This window comes from Hevea brasiliensis, chromosome 16, assembly GCF_030052815.1.
Source record: "Hevea brasiliensis isolate MT/VB/25A 57/8 chromosome 16, ASM3005281v1, whole genome shotgun sequence".
NCBI classification, from domain to species: domain Eukaryota; kingdom Viridiplantae; phylum Streptophyta; class Magnoliopsida; order Malpighiales; family Euphorbiaceae; genus Hevea; species Hevea brasiliensis.
Window position 1 is genome coordinate 39,740,104 of NC_079508.1, and position 22,561 is coordinate 39,762,664.

Below are 22,561 nucleotides of genomic sequence, written 5' to 3' on the forward strand. Positions count from 1 at the left end.
GTCATTTCATACAAATGTTATTAGCAATGAATAATTTGATTTTTGGAATTTGATGAGTATCATGATTTTTAAATTATTTGCTGTAATTTTGCTAAGGTATATTGAACTATGTTTTAAGTTATAGTTGTGCACCACTGAGTTCACCACTCAGCGATAGCTTTGTATGCTATTGCAGGTGAAAAGAGCATAAGCAGTTGAGTAAGCTTCTTTGAAGACACATTCAGATCAGCTCCAGGTATATCATAGGTATACCCATGTACATAGTTTTTGATGTATGTATATAATAATATGTATGTAAATTATTTGAGCAATTGTATAAAAACTCTTGTAAAATATTTTGGTATGTAATTAAATGTAAATTATTGTAAATGTAAATTTGAGATTTCATTTACCTGAATAGTTTTGTAATATTAATTTTGAGTCTTATAATCAATGAAATGTTTCTTTTATGATGAGGTTGGTTTGAAAATAAATTGATTTGATTATTGAGATTGAATTGTGAGATGAAATGAAGTTTATTGGAGTTGTATTTGAGAAATCATATTGGAAGTGTGCTTCTTTACAGGTTTTGAAGAACTATTTTTTCAAAATACTGCTAGAACTCTGCCAAAATTTTGAAAAATTTTTATAACACCAGATTTTAGTTGATGATTTAAATTTCAAGAAAATTGATTTAAAATCCCTTGTAGTATATTTAATGGGTTACCGATAAGCGAAATACGGTAATTCATTAGGTGTACTACGAGATCATGTTACATCTTACGAAGGAGTAGGGTGTGACAAGCATAATGTGCTAATTACAATTAATGAGCTACATATCTATAAACAAGCCTCTCCCTTTATGAATATATATCTATATCTACATCTATATATAAAGTAGACATTTATTCTCATAATGATGCCACGTGACACTTTCCTTATAGAACTTGCCACATATTACTATCCATAAAGAACTCTCTTTTAGACTAATTATTATTTAATTATTTAATTTTTCTTTTAATTAGCATTATTACTTACATTACTATCTTAATTTTTTATATTTAAATTATTATTTTCTTTAAAATTTGATTTTTAAAAATTAAAGTCTTTTGTGATTAAATGCAATATTTAGAAATTTTTTTATATTTTTTTATAAATTCATTTACGCAAAAATATTTTTTTGTCACATTTCACCCTCCATAATAATAATAATAATAATAATAATAATAATAATAATAATAATAATAATAAAATATTACTAATGACTATTAATTTAAAGAAAAGTGACTATTAATTTGTGATTTCACATTCTTGAAATTAATATATATTGTAATTTATATAATTAATTAATAAAACAAAGTAATTATTTTAGTCATAACATTGATTGTCATTCAATTATTATAATTATTGTTATCATTTAAAATAAAAGTAATTTAGCTTAATATTATAATTATATCTAAACAAAAAATATATAGCTATATTTATTCAATTAAATTTGAATATTTTCAAAATTATTTATCCACTTATCATGATGATAATATATATATTTTTAATCTTTTTTTATTTATTTTTGTGAATGATGATATATTTAAATTATATATATTAACTAATTTTATTGAAAATCTAAATTGAATATATAAATATTAAAAATTAAGTATTAAAATGAAAGTATTATAGTTACATTATATAAATATTAATAATCAAATTATAAAAAATATTAAACAATTTTAATTAAAATAAAAAATATAATTTCATTAAATTTTTATTATTTTTTATTATAATTATTCAATTACTTTCGATTATTATAAAATTATTAATTCTTTGGTTAGAAAATATTTTTGTTCTCATATTTGGTTTTACTTGTGCTAGGAATATTTTCAGGACAGTATAACAATATCTTATGCTAATATTTTGATTATCCATCATTTTATTATTTTTTCTTATTTTAGTTAATAATTATAATTTTATGTAGAAATTATTTCTCAATTATATTTTTACATAATTGTAAAATTTCAAAGATGAATAATAAATATGATTATAAGTACGAATACAATTTATTAAAAAAATAAGTTGTAGTATCAAAATTATGAATATATCTTTATAAAATTTATTAAATTAATAGATGTAAAAATATTCATATAGGAATCTCTTCGATGTCAACTATACATTATATAAATATTAATAATCAAATTATAAAAATATTAAATAATTTAAATAAAAATAAAAAATATAATTTCATTAAATTTTTATTATTTTTTATTATAATTATTCAATTACTTTTAGTTACGATAAAATTATTAATTCTTCAATTAGAAAATATTTTTGTTCTCATATTTTGTTTTACTTGTGCTAGAAATATTTTCAGGACATCGTAATCACATCTCGAACTAATATTTTGATTATTTATTATTTTATTATTATTTTTATTTTAGTTAATAATTATAATTTTAGGCAGAAATTATTTCTCAATTATATTTTTACATAATTATAGTTTTTTAAAAATAAATAATAAATATGATTATAAGTATAAATATAATTTATTAAAAAAAATAAGTTATAGTATCAAAATCAAAATTATGAATATATCTTTATAAAATTTATTAAATTAATAGATATAGAAATATTCATATAGAAAATCTCTTCGATGTCAAATATACATTATATAAATATTAATAATCAAATTATAAAAAATATTAAATAATTTTAATAAAAATAAAAAATATAATTTCATTAAATTTTTATTATTTTTTTATTATAATTGAATAATAATTATTAATTCTATAATTAAAAAATATTTTTGTTCCCATATTTTATTTTACTTGTGCTTGGAATATTTTAGAACAGTTTAACTACATTTTGGACTAATATTTTAATTTTTTATTATTTTATTATTTTTTTTATTTTAATTAATAATTATAATTTTATACGGAAAGTATTTCTTAATTATATTTTTATATAATTATAGAATTTTAAAGATAAATAATAAATATGATTATAAGTATAAATATAATTTATTAAAAAAATAAATTATAATATCAAAATTATGAATATATATTTAAAAAATTTATTAAATTAATAGATATAAAAAATATTCATATAGAAATCTTTTCAATGGCAAAGAAATATATATATATATATATATATATATATATATATATATATATATATATGTAATTTTTTATTTATTTTATTTTTTCACTCGAGAGTTCAAAGGTAGATTAGGCGTCCAGGAACCGACTTATAAGGCGGGAGACAACTAGTTCTATTTTATACCGTTGACGGTTAGGGTTAACAGTGCAAGTCCATATCCTTGTAGGATACGAAATCTACTAAATTACTCTCTTCTTCATCTTCTTCCGCTTCTTCTTGTTCTTCGCACTATTCTCTTTCACACAATCTGTCAAGCAAGTCATCTTCCTTTTCTTTCTACTTCTCCTTCTTCTTCTTCGTACTGCTTTCGAAAATGTCTCAGTTATTCTCTACTCTTCTCTTCGGGGATAACGAAAAATTTGAGTCTTTCTTGGGTGACGAGCTTAAGGGTTTCATGGGGCGACTATCAGGTTCCCAAGAGTCCTCCCCTGCTTTACGCTTACCGCTACTGGTTTTGATGGGCAACGAGGAAGATGCTTTGGCGATGGTGGAATTAGCTACTGATGAAGATGGTCCAAATACACAGCCCGCCAGTGCCCAACTCTTTGAAAAGCTCGAGGTGATCAGAATCGAAGAATCGGGTTTGGTGTGCTCGATTTGCTTGGGCCATTTGTCGATAGGGTCGGAAGCTAGGCAGTTGCCATGTTCTCATGTCTACCATGGCAACTGCATCATGGAGCGGCTGAAGAAGAGTAAGAGTAAGACTAAGACATGCCCTCTTTGTCGATTGTGTTGATCGATCGCTGGATAAGTGAATTGGATGGTAATGATTACTTGTAATTGATTAATTACTTATAAATGATAATTGATTATTTGCAGAGATGCAATTGACTTAATTATGTGACCAATATCATATTTTTTGATTTGTCAAAGACAATCTCTTCATTAATAAAAGGGATTAGTATGTTGTCAAAGTTCATCAATTATGGTGATTGCAATAGATTAGTAATATATGTAGTTAATAAGTGTGATTGCAAGAGCATGCCTCAGTTATTCTTGGATTTGATTGTAATTTAAAGATGATGTATGCTTCTGCGCATAGTTAGTCTTGAATGTGATTGGGAAGTTAGTTATTGCTGATTGCATTTATGCTTTTGTTGATGACTTCAATTACTAATATAAATTCCTGATATTTAAAAACTTTGCTTTCTGCCTTTCCTGATGTTTAAAAATTTTGGCCTTGCTGCTATAAGATTGTAGACATGAGTCTCGAGATCAGCTTATTGCGAAAATGTTGGTTATAATATCTCTTCCCTAGGATCTTTATTTGCAGGACATTGTCCCTGTAATTTTTATTTTTCAAACTAAAAAGGGTTTTTAGGCTCCTAGGGCTTTGGTGCTAAAATTTTATAATCATGTCAACTTATGAAAATTTAGTCTCTAAAATTCACCTTCTAAAGGAGCAAGCTTAATTAATGTCAATATTATGTTGACATGTATCAATGAACATGGCTGGCTTATGGATTTATTTTCTCTTATTCTATATGGGAGTTTCTTAGCTGAATCACGGATTACAAAATTTTCTTTGTAAAAGCCCTTTTCCTTCAGTGTCTGACTTTCTGCCTCTCCCCTCCTTTATAGCATTTACAAATATTTTTGCCACCATGAATCATACTCAATACTGATGTTGTGCCATCTCTAATTGTTGTAGACTACTCAGGAGAACTTAATATTCCATGTCCTGCCGTTGCTCGTTCGAGCTTATGATGATACTGATCTGCGCATACAAGAGGAAGTCCTGAAAAAATCTTCGTCTCTTGCTAAGCAACTCGATGTTCAGGTGATTGCCATTTGTATGGATTTGTGTGCCTGCATGTGTTTATGCAGACAACATATTCTATTCATGTATGTGAATGCATATTTTCATTTTCATATATTGGTTGCTTTCATCCTTGCCTTGGAAGCTGGAGAAAATTTGCAGCAGTGTCCTAATATCACAATTACATGGTGATTGACAGTCATAATCCAGAAACTTTAAGTAAAAATTTGCAGCAGTGTCCTAATATCACAATTACATGGTGATTGACAGTCATAGTCCAGAAACTTTAAGTGAAAATTGATGCCATAAAGCGGAAATGAAAAATTCTTTTATTTAATTTCTAAAATGTAACAAATATTTTTATTGGGGATCTATTCAATCTGTTGTTCATTTCAATTGCATTATTGTTTTTTTTTTTATATGACTTTTTTTTTTTAAAGTATTGTCAATATGCTTTCTTTTTTCCCCAGTGAAGATGGTAGATTTTAGTAGTTTCTGTAAGTTGATTAAAAGTGTTTCATGGCATATAAGGAACATCTTAAAATATCAAAGGAGAGAGAGAGAAAGAGAATAAGAAAAATGATGGAAGGAGCAAAGTGATATAATCCAATTTGAATAGCAACAAATAAAAACGCCTAAAAGACATTATTCGAGATTGCAAAGAAAAAGGCATCATAATCGATGATTAATAAGAATGGATTTTTTTATAGTATTTCAAACTCTTAATTGTATTTTTTAGAGAATCTCTTATCAAGCCTCAAAGATAGAACAAGATCCGTTTTGCATCATTTCTAAGGGACTTTTAGTCAGGCCCAGGAAGCAATGTCACTGATCATTATCAAATTGAGCAGCAATCATTTTTGGCATCTTAATAACAAAAGTTCAATGTTTGCCTAGGCTTTTCCTTCATATAGATTTCACATATGCATACTATAGCAAATAGTATGCAATTCTTCAAACTGATTCTTGTTCATGGTGCTTGACATATTAATTCATGTGTGATCCTTTGACATGTTAATTCACATGCGATCGTTTGGCTGTTTGGCACATTAAAAATGTCTGACCTGTCAAGGCTATGAAAGCTATTTGTGGAGGAAGGTTGTCACTGAGAAGTTTAATAGATGGATGTCCAAACTAGGTGTCGATTTTCTTTGAGATGGGGGCTCAGCTCTATATTTTGTTTTCTGCAATGATATTCATCATATTGATCCCACTTTTAAATTCAAATCCAATAATTTTTTTGCTCGCTATTAGGAGAACTTGAACAGTTTTTGCACGATTGTTATAAACAGGAATATATCCCAGGATGCCAGTCTTAACTGAATACAATATTGGGAGCTTTATTTCTTCTCTAGTTTTTCCAGTTGTGGATATTATGAAAAGTTAGTGGATCAGGGAGGATACTGTTAGGTGGACAATGAAAAAACAGAATGGTTTTATTTTAAGCCCTCCACTCATAAGGTAAGTGAGGCTTTCAATCCTGATGGAAAGCTTAATTTTTCATGGAGACGCATTTGAAATATAAGAATCCATCTAAAGTAGCTTTTTTCTGTGAAGCATCTCATAGAGGATCTTAATCACTGACAGTCTCCATAGAAGGAAGCAAGGTGTTTTTTTTTTTTTTTGGTCTTTGGAACAGATATTTTTTAATGAACATATTGTTTCTGATTAAGCAGGTTCCTTTTCATGTGTGTAAGCCTGCCTTATTTTTGAGCTTGTATCCCTTTGCACCTTGGTGCAGATTAATAATATTTTTTTTTGTCTTAAAAAATAAAAAACTGTATAAACTGGCATAATAAAATATGTTGATGGGAGGTAGGCAGGCAGGCTTTGTCATTTCATTCTAGAATTTGCACAATTATGGGTGTCATATTCCTTTATTAGCTGTTATGTGTATATTGCAGCACTGTAAGAGAGAAGGAAAAAGAATGACATTGCTAAGCAATGGATATTTTCTTCTTCTCGGCGTGCTTTACCAGGTATGGGTTTCCAAAGTCCATATTATATCTCTCTGTGTCTCAATTATATTTTATTCCTTGCAGCTAGTGAAACTTTCAATTTTGCCTCGTGTCCATGGATTAGCACTAAAAAGAACCATTGCTGTGGTATGCTTGTTTCTGTATTTATTTATCATTCATATTCAATTATTTTGTTTTGATCTTTCTGCTAATGTAGCTGATTCTAACGAGTGGGTCTGTTCATGTGAACACCTAAAGAGAAAAGTTGTACCTGTGAGAGATTTGTGATGCATCCATGCTTTTTGGGTGAATTGAATATATTGTCAGGTAAGAGTCAATGCTCTGTTATGCTTTGGGGATCTTGTTCACACACTCGATAAACATGCTGTTCTGGAAATCTTGCAAACAATTCAATGTTGTACAGCTGTTGACTGTAGTGCTCCTACCCTTATGTGTACCCCCTGAAGTTGCAAATTCAATTTCTAAGCAGGTAATAGCGTTTCCTGACATGAGTATTAGTTTCCTTTCATTGGTTATGCGTACAAGAATCTGAGTCATTGTCCTTTTGCTTAATTCTTGTCAGTATGGAGTAGAATTTGTGGCAGAGTATGTCCTTCCTCTACTTATCCTTCTTCTCACTTCCCAACAATTAAATGTTCAGCAGTTTGGCAAATATATGCTCTTTGTAAAGGATATCCCCAGGTAAAACAATAAATATAATTTTTTTTTTTTACCATGAATTCGAAAACTTCTTTCCTCTCTACTGATATCCACCTGCAAGTTAAATCGCCATTTTTATCATTTTTTGATTTTCTTGTTAAATGTTAGTAATATCTTTATGTCTATTTGCATATACTAATGACATTATCCTTTTTATTTTATTAATTTTTATAATGGTTTGAGCTTATTATAGGATAATAGAGAAAAAAGAGGAGTTACAGCTACTGATTCTGGAGTTCCAGAGGTAAAGACGGCTCCTTTTCCCAATGGGCTTCAGTCTCAGGCCTTGAGTAAAACAAGTGGAACTGTTCCTCCGGCTTCAAAAAGTAGCTCTTCATGGGATGAGGATTGGGTTCCTGTCACAAAAGGACCTACCACTTGAAACCAGCCTTCTACAAGCAAGCCATTGTATACTACCTCTGTTTTGAGTAATCAGCCAAGTCAATTAACTTCTTTGCAATCAGAATCTTCCTTGATCTATGCTGTACCTGGTCAGCAAACAACTGCATCATGCCCTCCAGTTGACATGGAATGGCCTCCTCGGGCATCTTCAAGTGTAACCCCTCAGTTACGTGATGCTGATAAGCAATTGAACACGGGAGCATCATGTTCTTCAAGTTTTGATGATCTAGATCCTTTTGCTAATTGGCCTCCAAGACCTAGTGGTTCTTCCAGTGCATCTGGAACTTCTAATAATGGTTCGTTGGGATCAATGGGAAACAATTACAGTACCAGCTTGAATTCGAGCATGCCCAACAATATGAACTTCCAAGCTAATTGAAATAATAGCTGGGCCTTCAGCAGCCAAAGTTCATCTGAGCTGTTGAAATCAAACCAAGGGATTTCTACAATGAGTGCTTGTAGTTTGAGTAGTGGTTATAATCCTCAGACTTCAATTAGTTTCATGAAACAAAATCAAGGAATGTCTACTTTGGGTCCATATAATGATAAGAAATCAACAGATCTTGGATCTATATTTGGTTCCAGCAAAAACGAGCAGCTTGCACCTAAACTTGCTCCGCCACCATAAACTGCTGTGGGCAGAGGAAGAGGAATAGGAAGAGGGGCCACTTCTACTTCAAGATCTACCCATTCCAAACCACAGTCGGAACAGCCATCCCTTTTGGACTTGCTGTAATGGACTGGATTGCCTCTACCACATGAAAGGAGGGGTAAAGAAAGAAAGGAGATGTTCAAGTAGCCATGAGCCATTCTATGCCGTGAAGCAGTTGGATTTTATGTTAAAAACGATGGATTCTAAGTTCATTTGGGGCGAGAAATTGTCGATGGCCATAGTGAATGGCATGGTGTGTCGAGGGATTTTCGTGAGCATGTAGCTTATTCTGACTGACTCTTTTCTTTTTTTTTTTTTTTCATCTTTTTTTAAAAAAAAAAATTATATTACGTTAGGCTTTTTGATGTTTGAAAATAGGTTTTGCTGGAAATGTATTTTTCAAATCCAGCAACTGGTTTAGAAATAATAAAATGAAAAATGAAATATTTCTTTATTCAAATAATAATTTCTAGCTTATATAAAACTTCATAATATCAAATTACTTTTCTCAAGGCAAAATGTTAAATTTTTCCTTGAACTTTTTATCTAAACTAATTGATAATTTTTAATTTAAACTTAATTTAATTTTTTTTAAATTAACGCAGAAATTTAATTTAAATTTAATTTAGTAAAAAGTTAAAGCTTATAAGTAAATTTTTTGATTTTTTATTTAAATTTAAAATTTTTAATTTGATTTAAATTTAAAATAAAAATATAATTTTCTTGATTTTTGAATTAAATTGATTTTCAAACTTTTAAATTAGTTTAGATAAAAAAAATTAAAAATAAATTAAATCAAACTTATTGTGAAATTAAATTTTAAGCAATACTATATATGTATGGACTCTCTTTAATATCAAATACGAAATAAGTTATCATAACCAACAAAGCATAATAGAATTAGTTGATTTTAAATGAAATCCTATCAAAATAATTTAGAAGATGAGGATGATAAGAGATAGGCCTTTAAAGTGATTGGACAACTCTTTAAGAAATAACTCGCTAATTTCGCAGAGGAACATACAGCACTACGTAAATTAAAATTTCTAAAACAATTATTGAACAGACTGCGTACCTATCAAAATAATAATAATAATAATAATAAATACTCCATACAGTAACAGGCCTAGGGGGGGGGGAGAGTTGGGAAGCATTTGGGCCCCGAGAATTCCATATTTTTACAAGGGTATATTAGTAATTTGACAAACTCATTAAGTTTCTTTGCTCCACCAGCATAATTGCAGAGTTAATTACCCCAACAAAACCCAGCGACTTTGCCTCTCCAGAGTATAAAGAAATTCTATTTTTTAAGGCAAAATGTTCAATTTTTTTCCTTTTAACTTTTTGTCTAAATTAATTGATAATTTTTAATTTATCTTTAAAATTAACGCAGAATTTTAATTTAATAAAAAGTTAAAATTTATATGTAATTTTTTTTTTATTTTTTATTTAAATTTAAAAAGTTTTATTTGATTTAAATTTAAAAATAAAAACTTAATTTTTTTAATTTTTAAATTAAATTGAGTTTCAAATTTTTAAATTAATTTAAATAAAAAATTTAAAAATAAATTAAATTAAACTTAAAAATACTTTTAATATATATGTGTGGGCTCCCTTGAATATCAAATATGAAATAAATTACCATTACAAACAGACAATAATTGAAGTAGCTGATTTTAAATGAAATCCTATCAAGTGATTGGACAACTCTTTAAATCTTTTATGCAAAAGAAAAGACACAAAATGATTGGACTCGCTAATTTCGCAGAGGAACATACCGCACTATGTAAATTAAAATTTATAAAACAATACAGCGGCGTACCTATCAATAATAATAATAATAATAAATACTGCATACAGTAACAGGCCTACACTAGGGAGGGGGAGCATTTGGGCCCCTGGAATTTCATATTTTTACAAGGGTATATTAGTAATTAGGCAAACTCACTAAGTTTCTCTAGTCCACCAGCATAATTGCAGAGTTAATTTCCTCAACAAAACCCAGCAACTTTGCCTAGTATAAAGAAATTCTATTTTTTTGAGATGATTAATGAATAATGAGCACCAATGGCTTGGGTACAATTGCATACTTGTTTATGAGCTTTCTTACTTCAATTACACAGCTTTAAACAATAGATTTCTTAAATCTTTAATAGAAATTATATATATATAAAATATAAATATAAAATATATATTTTCTTTAAATTACATAGCTTTAAACTCGATTTTTTTAAATTAAAATATAAAATATATAATAAAATCTATATATTTGTTATTCTAGATATTCAATTTTGAGCATTAAAGAATGTGTTAATAATTAATAAAATGTCTCTTAATCAATGATCTTCAAATCTTTTTATAGAACTCAAAGCATAAGATTATGAGAGAAACAATTATTTATTGAAAATATATAAAAAAAAAAGATAATAATAACTTGACGAAAATATAAAATCTTTCCAAACGAGGTCGTATTACTTTTTTATGAAATCTAATTTATTATGAAATATAATTATTATTTTATTATATTCAATATTTTTAAAATAATAAAATAAATAATATAATTTATTACATATTTGATTACTTGATGCTCAGAATAACATAACACTCTATTAATTTAGTTAAAATTACTAAAGAGGCTGTAATTTAGTTAAAATTAGCAGCCTTATTTCCGTGACGGCTGCTAAAATAATAAATAAATAAATAAACTTCTTGAGCACCGCGTTTTCTGTTTTTTGGACTGCTTTCTCGTCTTGCGGCTCGCTCTTCGGTCAGCTGATACGTAAGGCCCAAAGAGGAAAGCTCACCTAATACGTCATCACTCCGCCCAACCAAGATTCTTTCAACTTCCAACTACTCTATATATTGATGGGCACGTACCCCCCTAACCCATCACCAGAAGCTAGCATTCAAGCTATCTACTTTCGACTCATCTACAAATCTATTGCATTTTCCATCTAAATTTCATACGAAGAAAAATGGCAGCCAAATTGCCAGAGGAAGAGCATCCCAAACAGGCATTTGGATGGGCTGCAAGAGACGAATCTGGTGTACTTTCTCCCTTCAACTTCTCCCGGAGGTTCTTTTTCTTCTTATAATTCCATAAATCTTTCTTGTGTCTCTTTTTAAATCAACAAATCTTCTTTTTCTTGAATGTCTAAGAACAAATTCGATAACCCAGTTATTCCTAATTATCCATAAATGACATGTTTGTGCAGGGCAACAGGAGAGAAAGACGTTTGTTTTAAGGTTCTTTACTGTGGAATGTGCCACTCAGACCTTCACATGGTCAAGAATGAATGGGGCACTTCCACTTACCCTCTTGTCCCTGGGTACGTATTCTGATCACCTTAGCAATTAAAATGTTTAACGGTGTAAACTTAAGTGTTGGAACCCATAAACCAATATAAACAATGATCATTTCTGGTGAATTTGTAATGCAGGCATGAGATTGTGGGAGTGGTGAGAGAGGTTGGCAGCAAAGTGGAAAAATTCAGGGTGGGAGATAAAGTTGGTGTGGGCTGCATTGTGGGATCATGCCGCTCCTGCCATAACTGCACAAGCAATCTTGAAAATTATTGCGCAGAAATGATACTCACCTATGGTGCAAAGAACTATGACGGAACCATCACTTACGGCGGCTACTCTGACATCATGGTTGCCGATGAGCACTTCATCGTTCGTATTCCAGATGCCTTGCCTCTTGATGCTACTGCTCCTCTCCTTTGTGCCGGAATCACAGTGTACAGCCCCTTGAAATATTATGGACTTGACAAGCCAGGCATGCATGTGGGCGTAGTTGGCCTCGGTGGGCTAGGTCATATGGCAGTGAAATTTGCCAAGGGTATGGGGGTTAAGGTGACTGTGATTAGCACCTCACCTAGCAAGAAGCAGGAGGCCCTTGGGCATCTTGGTGCTGATTCATTTTTGGTTAGCCGTGACCAAGATCAAATGAAGGTGCGTATAATTTATAATTTATACTCAAGAGAAGTTTGCCTATGTGCATGTGTACTTAATTTCTGATGTTGATAAATCTTATTGGTACAGGCTGCAATGGGCACAATGGATGGTATAATTGATACAGTGTCTGCAATGCACGCTCTACTACCTTTGATTGGGCTGTTGAAGACTAATGGGAAGCTGGTTTTGGTTGGTGCTCCAGAGAAGCCACTTGAGCTCGCAGCCTTTCCTTTGTTAATGGGTAATTGTCCATTCCTATATGTCTACTTCTTACTCTTAATTCAAATAAAAATTAATTAACAATTTCAACTATATATTTACTATTGACAGGAAGGAAGATGGTGGGAGGTAGTGGCATTGGGGGAATGGAGGAAACGCAAGAAATGATTAATTTTGCAGCCAAACACAACATAACAGCAGACATTGAAGTTATTCCAATTGAGTATGCGAACACAGCCATGGAACGCATATTGAAAGCCGATGTTAGATATCGATTTGTCATTGATATTGGCAACACAATCAAGTCTACCCACTGAGTTTAATTTATATATGTATTTCAATTTTTAAGTAATTGTTATGTTTGAGGATTTTGTAGCCTATGCCCTCATAATATAATATCATGGGGAGCAATGTTTAATAAATTGGATTTGAGTGAACAGCAAATTTTTTTTTTTTAATTTCAATTCTAAAAATTAAACAAAGCACAAGCATTGCAAACGTCTAAGAGATCAACTCTTCTATCAACATGAAAAATATTGATTCAACGTTTAGTAAACTGATAAATAAAAAAGCAAGCACTAGAGAAAAAAATAGCAAAACAAGGCACAACAAATCGTTGATGACTTCAAGTAATTCATAATGATAACATATCTTTGGTAGTACATATATACAAGGAAAAATATTGATTCAGCAGGACAAAAGTTCAATGCTTGATATGGGTTAGTGCTCTCTTTCATTTTGGTTCCTTCACAACAAAAACAGGGCACTTGGCATTATTCAGGCAACAGTTTCTCACACTACCTAGAAAAGCCATGCATCAACAACTGTTACTTTGCAAGAAAAAGATCAATCAACACCAAAACTTGTACAATCATCTTGTTTGAACATATAGATTACCTAATGGATTTTCCTGAAATTAATCATATATATGGTTCATTAAGGAGAAAATGAACCAAATACTAGCCATTTTAAGCTCCACCTTTATTACCCAGAACAAGCAAATTAATTTTCTAGTTTTTAACAGCATTGTGTATCAACTCTCTAGGCTCCCTAGTTTCTGTAATTGTCTCCACTTTTACTTTTTGGAGTTTGAAAATAAAAATCCCTCATTATTGAATACAGAATTGAAAAAATCACAAATGTATATATATATATATATATATATATATATATATATATATATATATATATATATATATATATATATATATATATATATATATATATATATATAAAGCATTAGGTTTTTCCTTACTACTGCTATGTGACATTCTAAATTTTGATGCTGTCACGTGGTATTATAAGGTAAGAAGATTTTCCCTTGCTACTACCACCTGACATTATAGACTTTAATGTTGTCACGTGATACTTACCATATATAAATTATTATATTTAATAATTATAGTAATTAATATAAGTAATTGTTGCCATTAAATATCTTTTACTATCACCGTTGTTACCATAATTTTTATGCCCAACTAATTAAAAATATTAGATATTTTTTAATAATTTTATAAATTTCTCATTTAATGATTCTTGAATTTTTAATCATTTCATTTAATTACAAAAATTTAAGAATTATATATCTTAAAATTAATAAAATAATTTAAAATTATACTATAAAAGTAGTCATATAGAGTTAAATATTTTATCTTCTCTCTGCTTTTTATATATTTAATAAATTTTAATTTACTTAAATGCTATTTTATTTTTATTTATCTTATTTTAGTACGCATTTAATAAAGACATATTTTGTTATGGATGCATATTTGTGGGTAAGACTTGATCCACAAGAGAATCCAGTCGACGGTGATAAGAATGACAATAAATAAATTGACATCAAAAGTGGATTCACCAGCAACAACTAATTAGTAAAAATAAATATCCTAATTAAAATATTACTATAATTGTCATTATCTTATATTATAACCTTAAATGTTGATTTCCAATAATAGAGAATTCCATATGAAATTATATAATAATCTTTTTATAAGGAGATCAGATTATGAATAAAATATCAAACAAAATTATTTTAATTATTCTGTGAGATTTGAGATTCTCTCTTAATGAGTTTTAAGGTTTTGGGCTCCCTCCGACGAGTCTTACTTTTCTATCACTATAGGTCCATCAAGAGGGAGAAATTGCAATAAGGGAAAGGCTACAAGTTTTGAAGAAGACTTCGTAGTTCATCGCCCTATGACTTGATCCTTGACTCATGAATATTACAAATTGGAATCAGAACAAAATTATCTCAATTGTTTTGTGAGGTTTAAGACTCTCTCTTAATGAGTCTTGAGGTTTTGGGCTCCCTCCGATGAGTCTTACTTTTCTATCACCATAGGTCCATCAAGAGGGAGAAATCGCAACAAGGGAAAGGCTGCAGGTTCTGAAGAAGATTTTGTAGTTCATCGCCCTGTGACTCGATCCTTGACTCGTGAAAATAACAATCACGAGTTAAGGATTGAGTCACGAGGCAATGAACTATGAAATCTTCTTCAGAACCTACAGCCTTTCCCTTGTTGTAGTTTCTCCCTCTTGATGGACTTATGGTGATAGAAAAGTAGGACCCGTCGGAGGGAGCCCAAAACCTGAAGACTGGTTAAGAGAGAGTCTCAAATCTCACAAACAATTGAGATAATTGTACTTGATATTTTATTCATAATTTGATCTCTTTATAAAGAGATTATTACATAATTTCATATGAAATTCTCTATTATTGGTAACCAACATTTAATGTCATAATATAAGATAATGACAATTAGAGTAATATTTTAATTAGAATATTTATTTTTGCTAATTAGTTGCTGCTTTCAAATCTACTTTTGATGCTAATTTATTTATTGCCATTCTTATCACCATTGACTGGATTCTCTTGTGGATCAAGTCTTGCCCACAAATATGCATGCATAACATTACTCATTTCTTGGAGAAAGAGCTTGTCCTCAAGCTCAATAGTAGGATAAGACTATGAATCACCCACAGTCCCTTTGCCTCATTGCTTCCTTTGAATCATCCATCTCCAGTCAAAATAACTTCTTACATTGATGCCTGGAGGAATATGGTTCATCACAATTATAGTATAGCCCTTTTGCTCTTTGCTTAGCCATCTCTAGATGACTCAATCTTTTAATAAAGGGAGACAAAACACTTCCTAAACTAGAATTCTGTAATGTGCTAACAGCATTGGTTATGCATAGAATTGATGAAGTAGGTGTTGTTCTTGTATTGGATCATAAATTTATCCAATTTTCTTCTAGTCGTTGTTTTTTTTTTTCCAAAGCTCTTGCCAGGTTCATAGTTGCCACCAAACTTAAAGGATTTTACATATCTACATTAATTCAAATTGAATCTGTTAGGCCTGTAGTAAATAAGCCAACTTGTTGATCTACTCGAACTGTTGTTGCATGAGCTAGGAGGCTCTGAAACTGACGTTGGTATTCTTCCACCGTCCCTGTCTGTTTTAGATTAGCCAAATCGCCCAAAGGATTGCTATTGAGTAGAGGCTCGAATCTCAAATTGCAATATTCTTTAAACACATTCCATGATAGTTGGGGTTCTTCTTGTTCTAATATGAGGAACCAGAGTTATGCCTCTCTCGTCACATTAAATGCTACAACGTTCACCTTATCTATTTTTGGTGTCTTTTGATTAAGAAAAAATTGCTCACAATGATGGAGCCTCATCTGATCCATCATATGTTGGAAAGTCCAACTTGGCATACCTCGGCACCGCACTTCCAGTCTGTCACAGCTTCATTCTTTCTTTCAGCCATGTAGTAGTATTTAGATGTGAGCAACTGCTACCGATTCCAATTTTTGTTCCCTTTCCATTGGTTTCGCCCATTACTAACATGAATTCTTTTAGTTGTCAAGTTAAATCTTGAACTTGCGCCTCTACTTGGGCAACTCTCGTTGTGTTCTGTTCTAACATCTTGCACATAAGGGCTCACAGTTCATTGGAATCACCCATGTTTGGCTTTGATACCAATTTGTTATATTCAAGAGTCAAGGATCGAGTCACGGGGCGATGAACTATAAAGTTTTCTTTAGAACCTACAACCTTTCCCTTATTGCGGTTTCTCCCTCTTGATGGACCTATGGTGATAGAAAAATAGGACTCGTCGGAGGGAGCCCAAAACCTAAAGACTCGTTAAGAGAGAATCTCAAATCTCACAAAACAATTGAGATAATTTTGCTTGATATTTCATTCATAATCAGATCTCTTTATAAAGAGATTATGACATTATTTCATATGGAATTCTCTATTATTGGAGACCAAAATTTAAGGTCATAATATAAGATAATGACAATTAGAGTAATATTTTAATTAGGATATTTATTTCTGCTAATTAGTTGCTGCTGCTGAATCCACTTTTGATGCTAATTTATTCATTGCCATTCTTATCACCATTGATTGGATTCTCTTGTGGATCAAGTCTTGCCCACAAATATGCATCCATAACATATTTTCAATTATATATTGAAAGTTATATATATATATAATGAATTATAAAAAATGAAATAAAATTTTATTTTCATAGTTATGGTAAACAAGAAATTTATATTAATATTTAATTTTCATTATTTTTTTTGATATTATTATAGTATAATTAATAAATAATTAATATTATTACTTTGGTTAATAATAATTTTTTAAATTATATATATATGTCTCAAGTAATTTCATTAAATTCTCTCTATTTTTTATTAATTAATTATATAATTTCTTTAAATTATGATTAAGTTATTAATTCCCTAATTATCTATATATAAGTTATAAATTATTTAATTATTACACTTTAACATTACAATAAGTAGCTATTATATATAAAGGGAATGTCACATGGCACTTTCCTTGAAAAATTTGTTATGTGTCACTTTCCATAAATAACTCTCTTTTATACTAATTATTAGTTAATTCTTTTTTATTTCTCTTTTTATTATCATTATTATTTATAATACTACTTTAACATTTATTATTTAAATTATTGTTTTCTTTAAAATTTGATTTTGAAAAATTAAGACTTTTTGTGATTAAATGCAATATTTACAAATTATTTATATTACTTTTTTTACAAATTCATTTATGTAAAAATATTATTTACCACATGTTATCCTTTATAATTGATATAAAAGGCTAATAAACCGACTCAACAAAAGCTCGCCCACCTGAGCTCTAAACTAGATGGAGCTCGCCCATTTGATCTCAACCCAACACCTGAAGGAACTGAGCTTAAGAAGATCTCTCAAGATGCTCTAACTTGTTATCTGAAGATCAGACAAAACGGAGAGATCAGCATCCTCTAAGATCGGACCAAGTGAGTATCACGCCATCTATCATGCCATTGATCACGCGTTAACCTCACCTAATTCCTAGCTCAATCTAGAAGTGATGACCATTACAACTTAAATGGGGAATTAGTGAAGATTTGGCCAAGATTTTATCCCAGTCAATCACTATTTAAACAAGGTAAAGCTATAGGAACAGGTATGCAAATAAAACTCTTACTTCTATTATACTAATTCAATCCATAATTCGATTACTAATTTGAGAGTCGGAGTGGTTGCCAACCACCATTGGGCCTCACCTATTCTTTGATCTTCAAGAGACCCTTGATCTGGCTAGATCCAGTATCTAGAAATCCATGGAAACATCAGTTGGTGCCGCCTGTGAAAAAAAAACACCGGCTGTTTTTTCCTTGTTTTTCTCATTAGAATGTTGTTTGTGATTTTTTTTGGAAAATTTTTTTATTTCATTCATAGCAATCTCATGGCTGATGTAGGTTCCAACTCTGGAAACATACTTTTAAAAATCTTGGGAGACATGGACGCTCTGCCAATGGCAATAGAATGCAGCAGCCCATGGAACCCAGCCAGGAGGCCTCTCTGATCCTGAGTCTATGTTTAGAAGAATCAAGGAAATTGAGGCTATGTTGGAATCATTAAAGAAAGAATATGAACAAAATATTAAGGGTAGCACCCTTGATACACCTATGATAATACCGCCACCTCCACCTTCCGTAACCACCATACCATCTGAAAAACCAATTAGAGAGGTGAATCTGAAACCAACAAAGGCAAGGCAAAGAGAATGTATTCGGATGATGATGAATCAGATTCTGAGAAAAGTGCCCTCAGCCAGAAAACTGCATAAGCAATCAAGAAGTTCCAAAAGAATTCTCATGATGATGAATATGGAATGGGAGATGGTTCATCATTAAGTGAAGAAATATTATTAGAAGTTTTCCCACCAAAGTTTAAATTACCAGCTCTAGAAAAATATGATGAGACTTCTAACCTTAGGAGCTATTTGGCAAAATTTTGTACAACAATGCTTTTACGGAATGTTAATAATTTTATTTTGTGCATGTTTTTTCCAATCAAGCTAGCAAGACTAGCCTAGAAGTGGTATCAAAGGCTCATAGATGGTTCCATAGAAAACTTTGAACAACTAGTAAGCTCATTCAAGCATAAATTTGTAAGCTGTATCCCACCTAGAAAACTATCATTTGACCTCATGAAGATACAACAAATGGAAGGAAAATCTCGTAGGGCCTATATATCTAGGTTCAATGCAGAAGCTATCCAAATAGAAACCTTAATCATAAAATAGCTTGCAAAGTAAAAAAATAAAGAAAAAAGGATCCAAAATAACAAATTTATGGATTCCTTAATAAAAAATTCGACCGTGGACTACAAGCAAATTATGGAATGAGCAAATGAGCACATTAGGTTAGATGATGAAAGAATAGCCTTAAAAGAAGAATGGCACACAGGCCAAAGTTCAGAAAGGAAATTTGAAAAAAGATGTTGTCACACCTGCCTTCCACCCTATAGAGGCAAATGTGATAAGGAAAAACTGACAGAGTTTATCCTAAAATATATCTAATTGGACATATGAAACCTGCAGAAAACCTGGAAGAATATGTGAATATATACATATACACATAAAGTGGCTCCATGCCAAATAGATAAATCATCTTCATAGATACATGCTTTTTTTCCCTCTGTGGGAACCAAAAAAATAATACAAACACAGACTTTAGGGGGGTAGTAGCCTAAACACATAGATAATATATACAGTAATCCAAAATGATAAAAATTTACAAAAGGAATATATTGGCCCTACCTTCCCTAGACTCTATAGCTGGTGACGTGGAAGAAAGGACAATGCTAACAAATGAGGGCTACTAATAGAAGGATCACCAAAAAGAATCTAAAATATTAAAAATATAACAGGTGAGTATAACAACTCAATGAGTAGATAAATAAATAATAATGGGGGAATATACAAGATTTTGGTACTTAATAGTACCAATTGCTATACTAACATATGTCAGTTGAATAAATATCATTTGATGTAATTCACATAACTGAGATAAAATAAAATTTCATGTTGTGAAAAATAAAATATTTTAGAAATAACTTTGCTAATAATCATAAATCAATAATATTCTCATACTCTCATAATATGCTAATGCTGGCATCTCAGGTGCATATAATAAACTCTGGTAACTTGAGAGCAATACTGGCATCTTGAGCTCTATGATGACACTAACGGCCTAAGAGCAATAAATATGCTGGTCAAACACATATGCAGAGCTACCCCCAAAGGGCGATCACCTGATATACGCCCCAAAGGCTATATGTATATCAAGCGCTATCCCAAAGACAATATAAATAAAAGCTGAGTTGAAATTATATCACCCATCATCGAGGTGTTATCTATTCGATGCATGTATTGAGTATATTCAGTCATTTATTCAGCTGTGCTTCTCAATTTCATTTCATTTAATAAATAAACACATAATTACCATTATCCATTCCCATTTTTGAATAAAGAAAAATAACATAAATAAATATGCATTTAATAAAAATTTTCAGTGTTAAATATTTATCCACTCACCTATACTGAAAATAATGTAGCCGATACCACTGGAGCACTCCTATTATCTACAACAGGAGCTGGGTCATCTCCCAAAAGTGTAGGGAAAAGTAATACATTAAGAAAAGGAATTTTAAATCCTGAAGATGAAAAAGATGAGGGTGAAATGCATGATTTATTTATTTAAAATTCAAAAAAATTTGATGGCATTTCGGTATAAATCGAACGTCTTCCAAAATTTCAAAACTCAACCAATTCTTCACAAGCCACAACGCATTCACAAATAATTTAAAATACCCCTCCAAAGCCTATATAATACATCCATAATTAATTCCACCATTTTCTTTCTTAAATTTTTTTTTACCCCTCTATAATAATATTTTTCTCCTTTTTAACACTTCATACTAAATTTTCTTCCAACAATAACTTTAGAATTCTTGCTCACATAAATATAATCAATATTCATTGATAACTCCAAAATCAACAAATTCTATATTCTAATTTCTTCACTCTCAACCAAATATTTAGGACTTAAAGAACCTAAATTTAATTCTCATAATTGAAAACTAATTCTTGATATTCACCTCTTAAAAATACCTAATATATATGTATATATATTATAGCTATGAATTTTCTTGAAATTAATCCATAGAAACCTTTATTTCAATATCAACTTTACCACAAATCTTTATCCTAAACTTGCCTCCCTCAATTTCTTTTTCTATAGAAATCACAATTAAATAATAAAGGAAGTTAATTTAAGCTTAATATTTCACAAAAAAAGAAGAATAAGAACTTACCTATTAAAACTTAATTTGTGCTATTGTGGGAAGAAATGAGCTTTAGCTAAGGTTTTTATGGATTTATGGGTGTAATTGAGTGATTTGGATGTAAAAGAAACGATGAGGAAGAAGTTTGGGTTGAAGATGGAGGGATCAAGGTGAAATTTGGCTATGGAGTGTGTGAAATTCTCCTCCCTTGTTTTGCTACTAGAAGCTGCCCTGTTCTGCTCTTTTTTTTTTTACACACACACACACACACACATATATATATATATACAAATTCTAGAGTTATCTTGGCTGGGCTACTTAGCTGGGCCTTATAATTCCTTCCTCCTAAAAAAAAATTTTGTCCTCGAAATTTACATATCTGGTAGCGCAAACAAGTGTGGGTACTGAGCTCGCATATCCTCTTCTCTTTCCCAAGTAGCTTTTTTCTTTGAATGATTACTCCAACAAATTTTAACAAAAGGAATTGCTTTGGTCCTTAAGACTTTCTCTTCTCTATCAATGACCTCCACTGGTTCTTCCTCTTATGTTAGATCTTCTCTCAACTCAATAGGTTGCTTTTGGAGAATATGAGAGGGGTCACTTCTATATCTTCTTAACATAGATACATGAAAGACATCATGGATTTGTGATAACTCTGGGGGTAAAGCTAAGCGATAAACAATTAGTCCGATCCTCTCTATAATCTCATAAGGCCTTATAAACCGAGGACTTAACTTTTCACACTTACCAAAGTGTACAATTCCCTTCTAAGGAGAAATCTTTAAGAATACCTTATCACCAACATTGTACTCAATATCTCTTCTCTTCAAATCTGCATAACTCTTTTGCTTATCTTGTGCTACTTTTAACCTACTCTTTATCATTTGAATTTTATCCATATTTTGTTGTACCTTTAACACCTCCTTACTTAGTCTATCGTAAAACCGATTAAGGAGATATCACATTTGGTGCACGGAGCACCTATCTCTGTGCCATTATTTATTTTGCTTATTTTCTTGTCAATTTATTTATATTATAATTTAACTGCTTTTATTAAATGGAGAAACTGTAAGAGTTTCCCCTAAATTTCAACAATTCATCTATTAAAATA

General features: G+C 30.5%; 2 protein-coding genes and 1 pseudogene across 2 annotated transcripts; all 3 read left to right on the forward strand.

Annotated features, from left to right (window-relative positions):
• Positions 1 to 3,442: 3,442 nt before the first annotated feature.
• LOC131168908 (E3 ubiquitin-protein ligase SIRP1-like) lies at positions 3,443 to 3,865 on the forward strand. Its single transcript, XM_058138367.1, has one exon. It carries the CDS (start codon positions 3,443 to 3,445, stop codon positions 3,863 to 3,865), a length of 423 nt encoding a protein of 140 aa, XP_057994350.1.
• Positions 3,744 to 9,086, forward strand: LOC110671777 (SCY1-like protein 2 A; annotated as a pseudogene).
• A 2,439-nt stretch (positions 9,087 to 11,525) lies between these two features.
• LOC131174736 (probable mannitol dehydrogenase) lies at positions 11,526 to 13,233 on the forward strand. Its single transcript, XM_058138591.1, has 5 exons — positions 11,526 to 11,696; positions 11,836 to 11,949; positions 12,061 to 12,574; positions 12,665 to 12,818; positions 12,908 to 13,233. Exons 1-5 carry the CDS (start codon positions 11,596 to 11,598, stop codon positions 13,111 to 13,113), a joined length of 1,089 nt encoding a protein of 362 aa, XP_057994574.1. The 5' UTR covers positions 11,526 to 11,595; the 3' UTR covers positions 13,114 to 13,233.
• Positions 13,234 to 22,561: the final 9,328 nt, after the last annotated feature.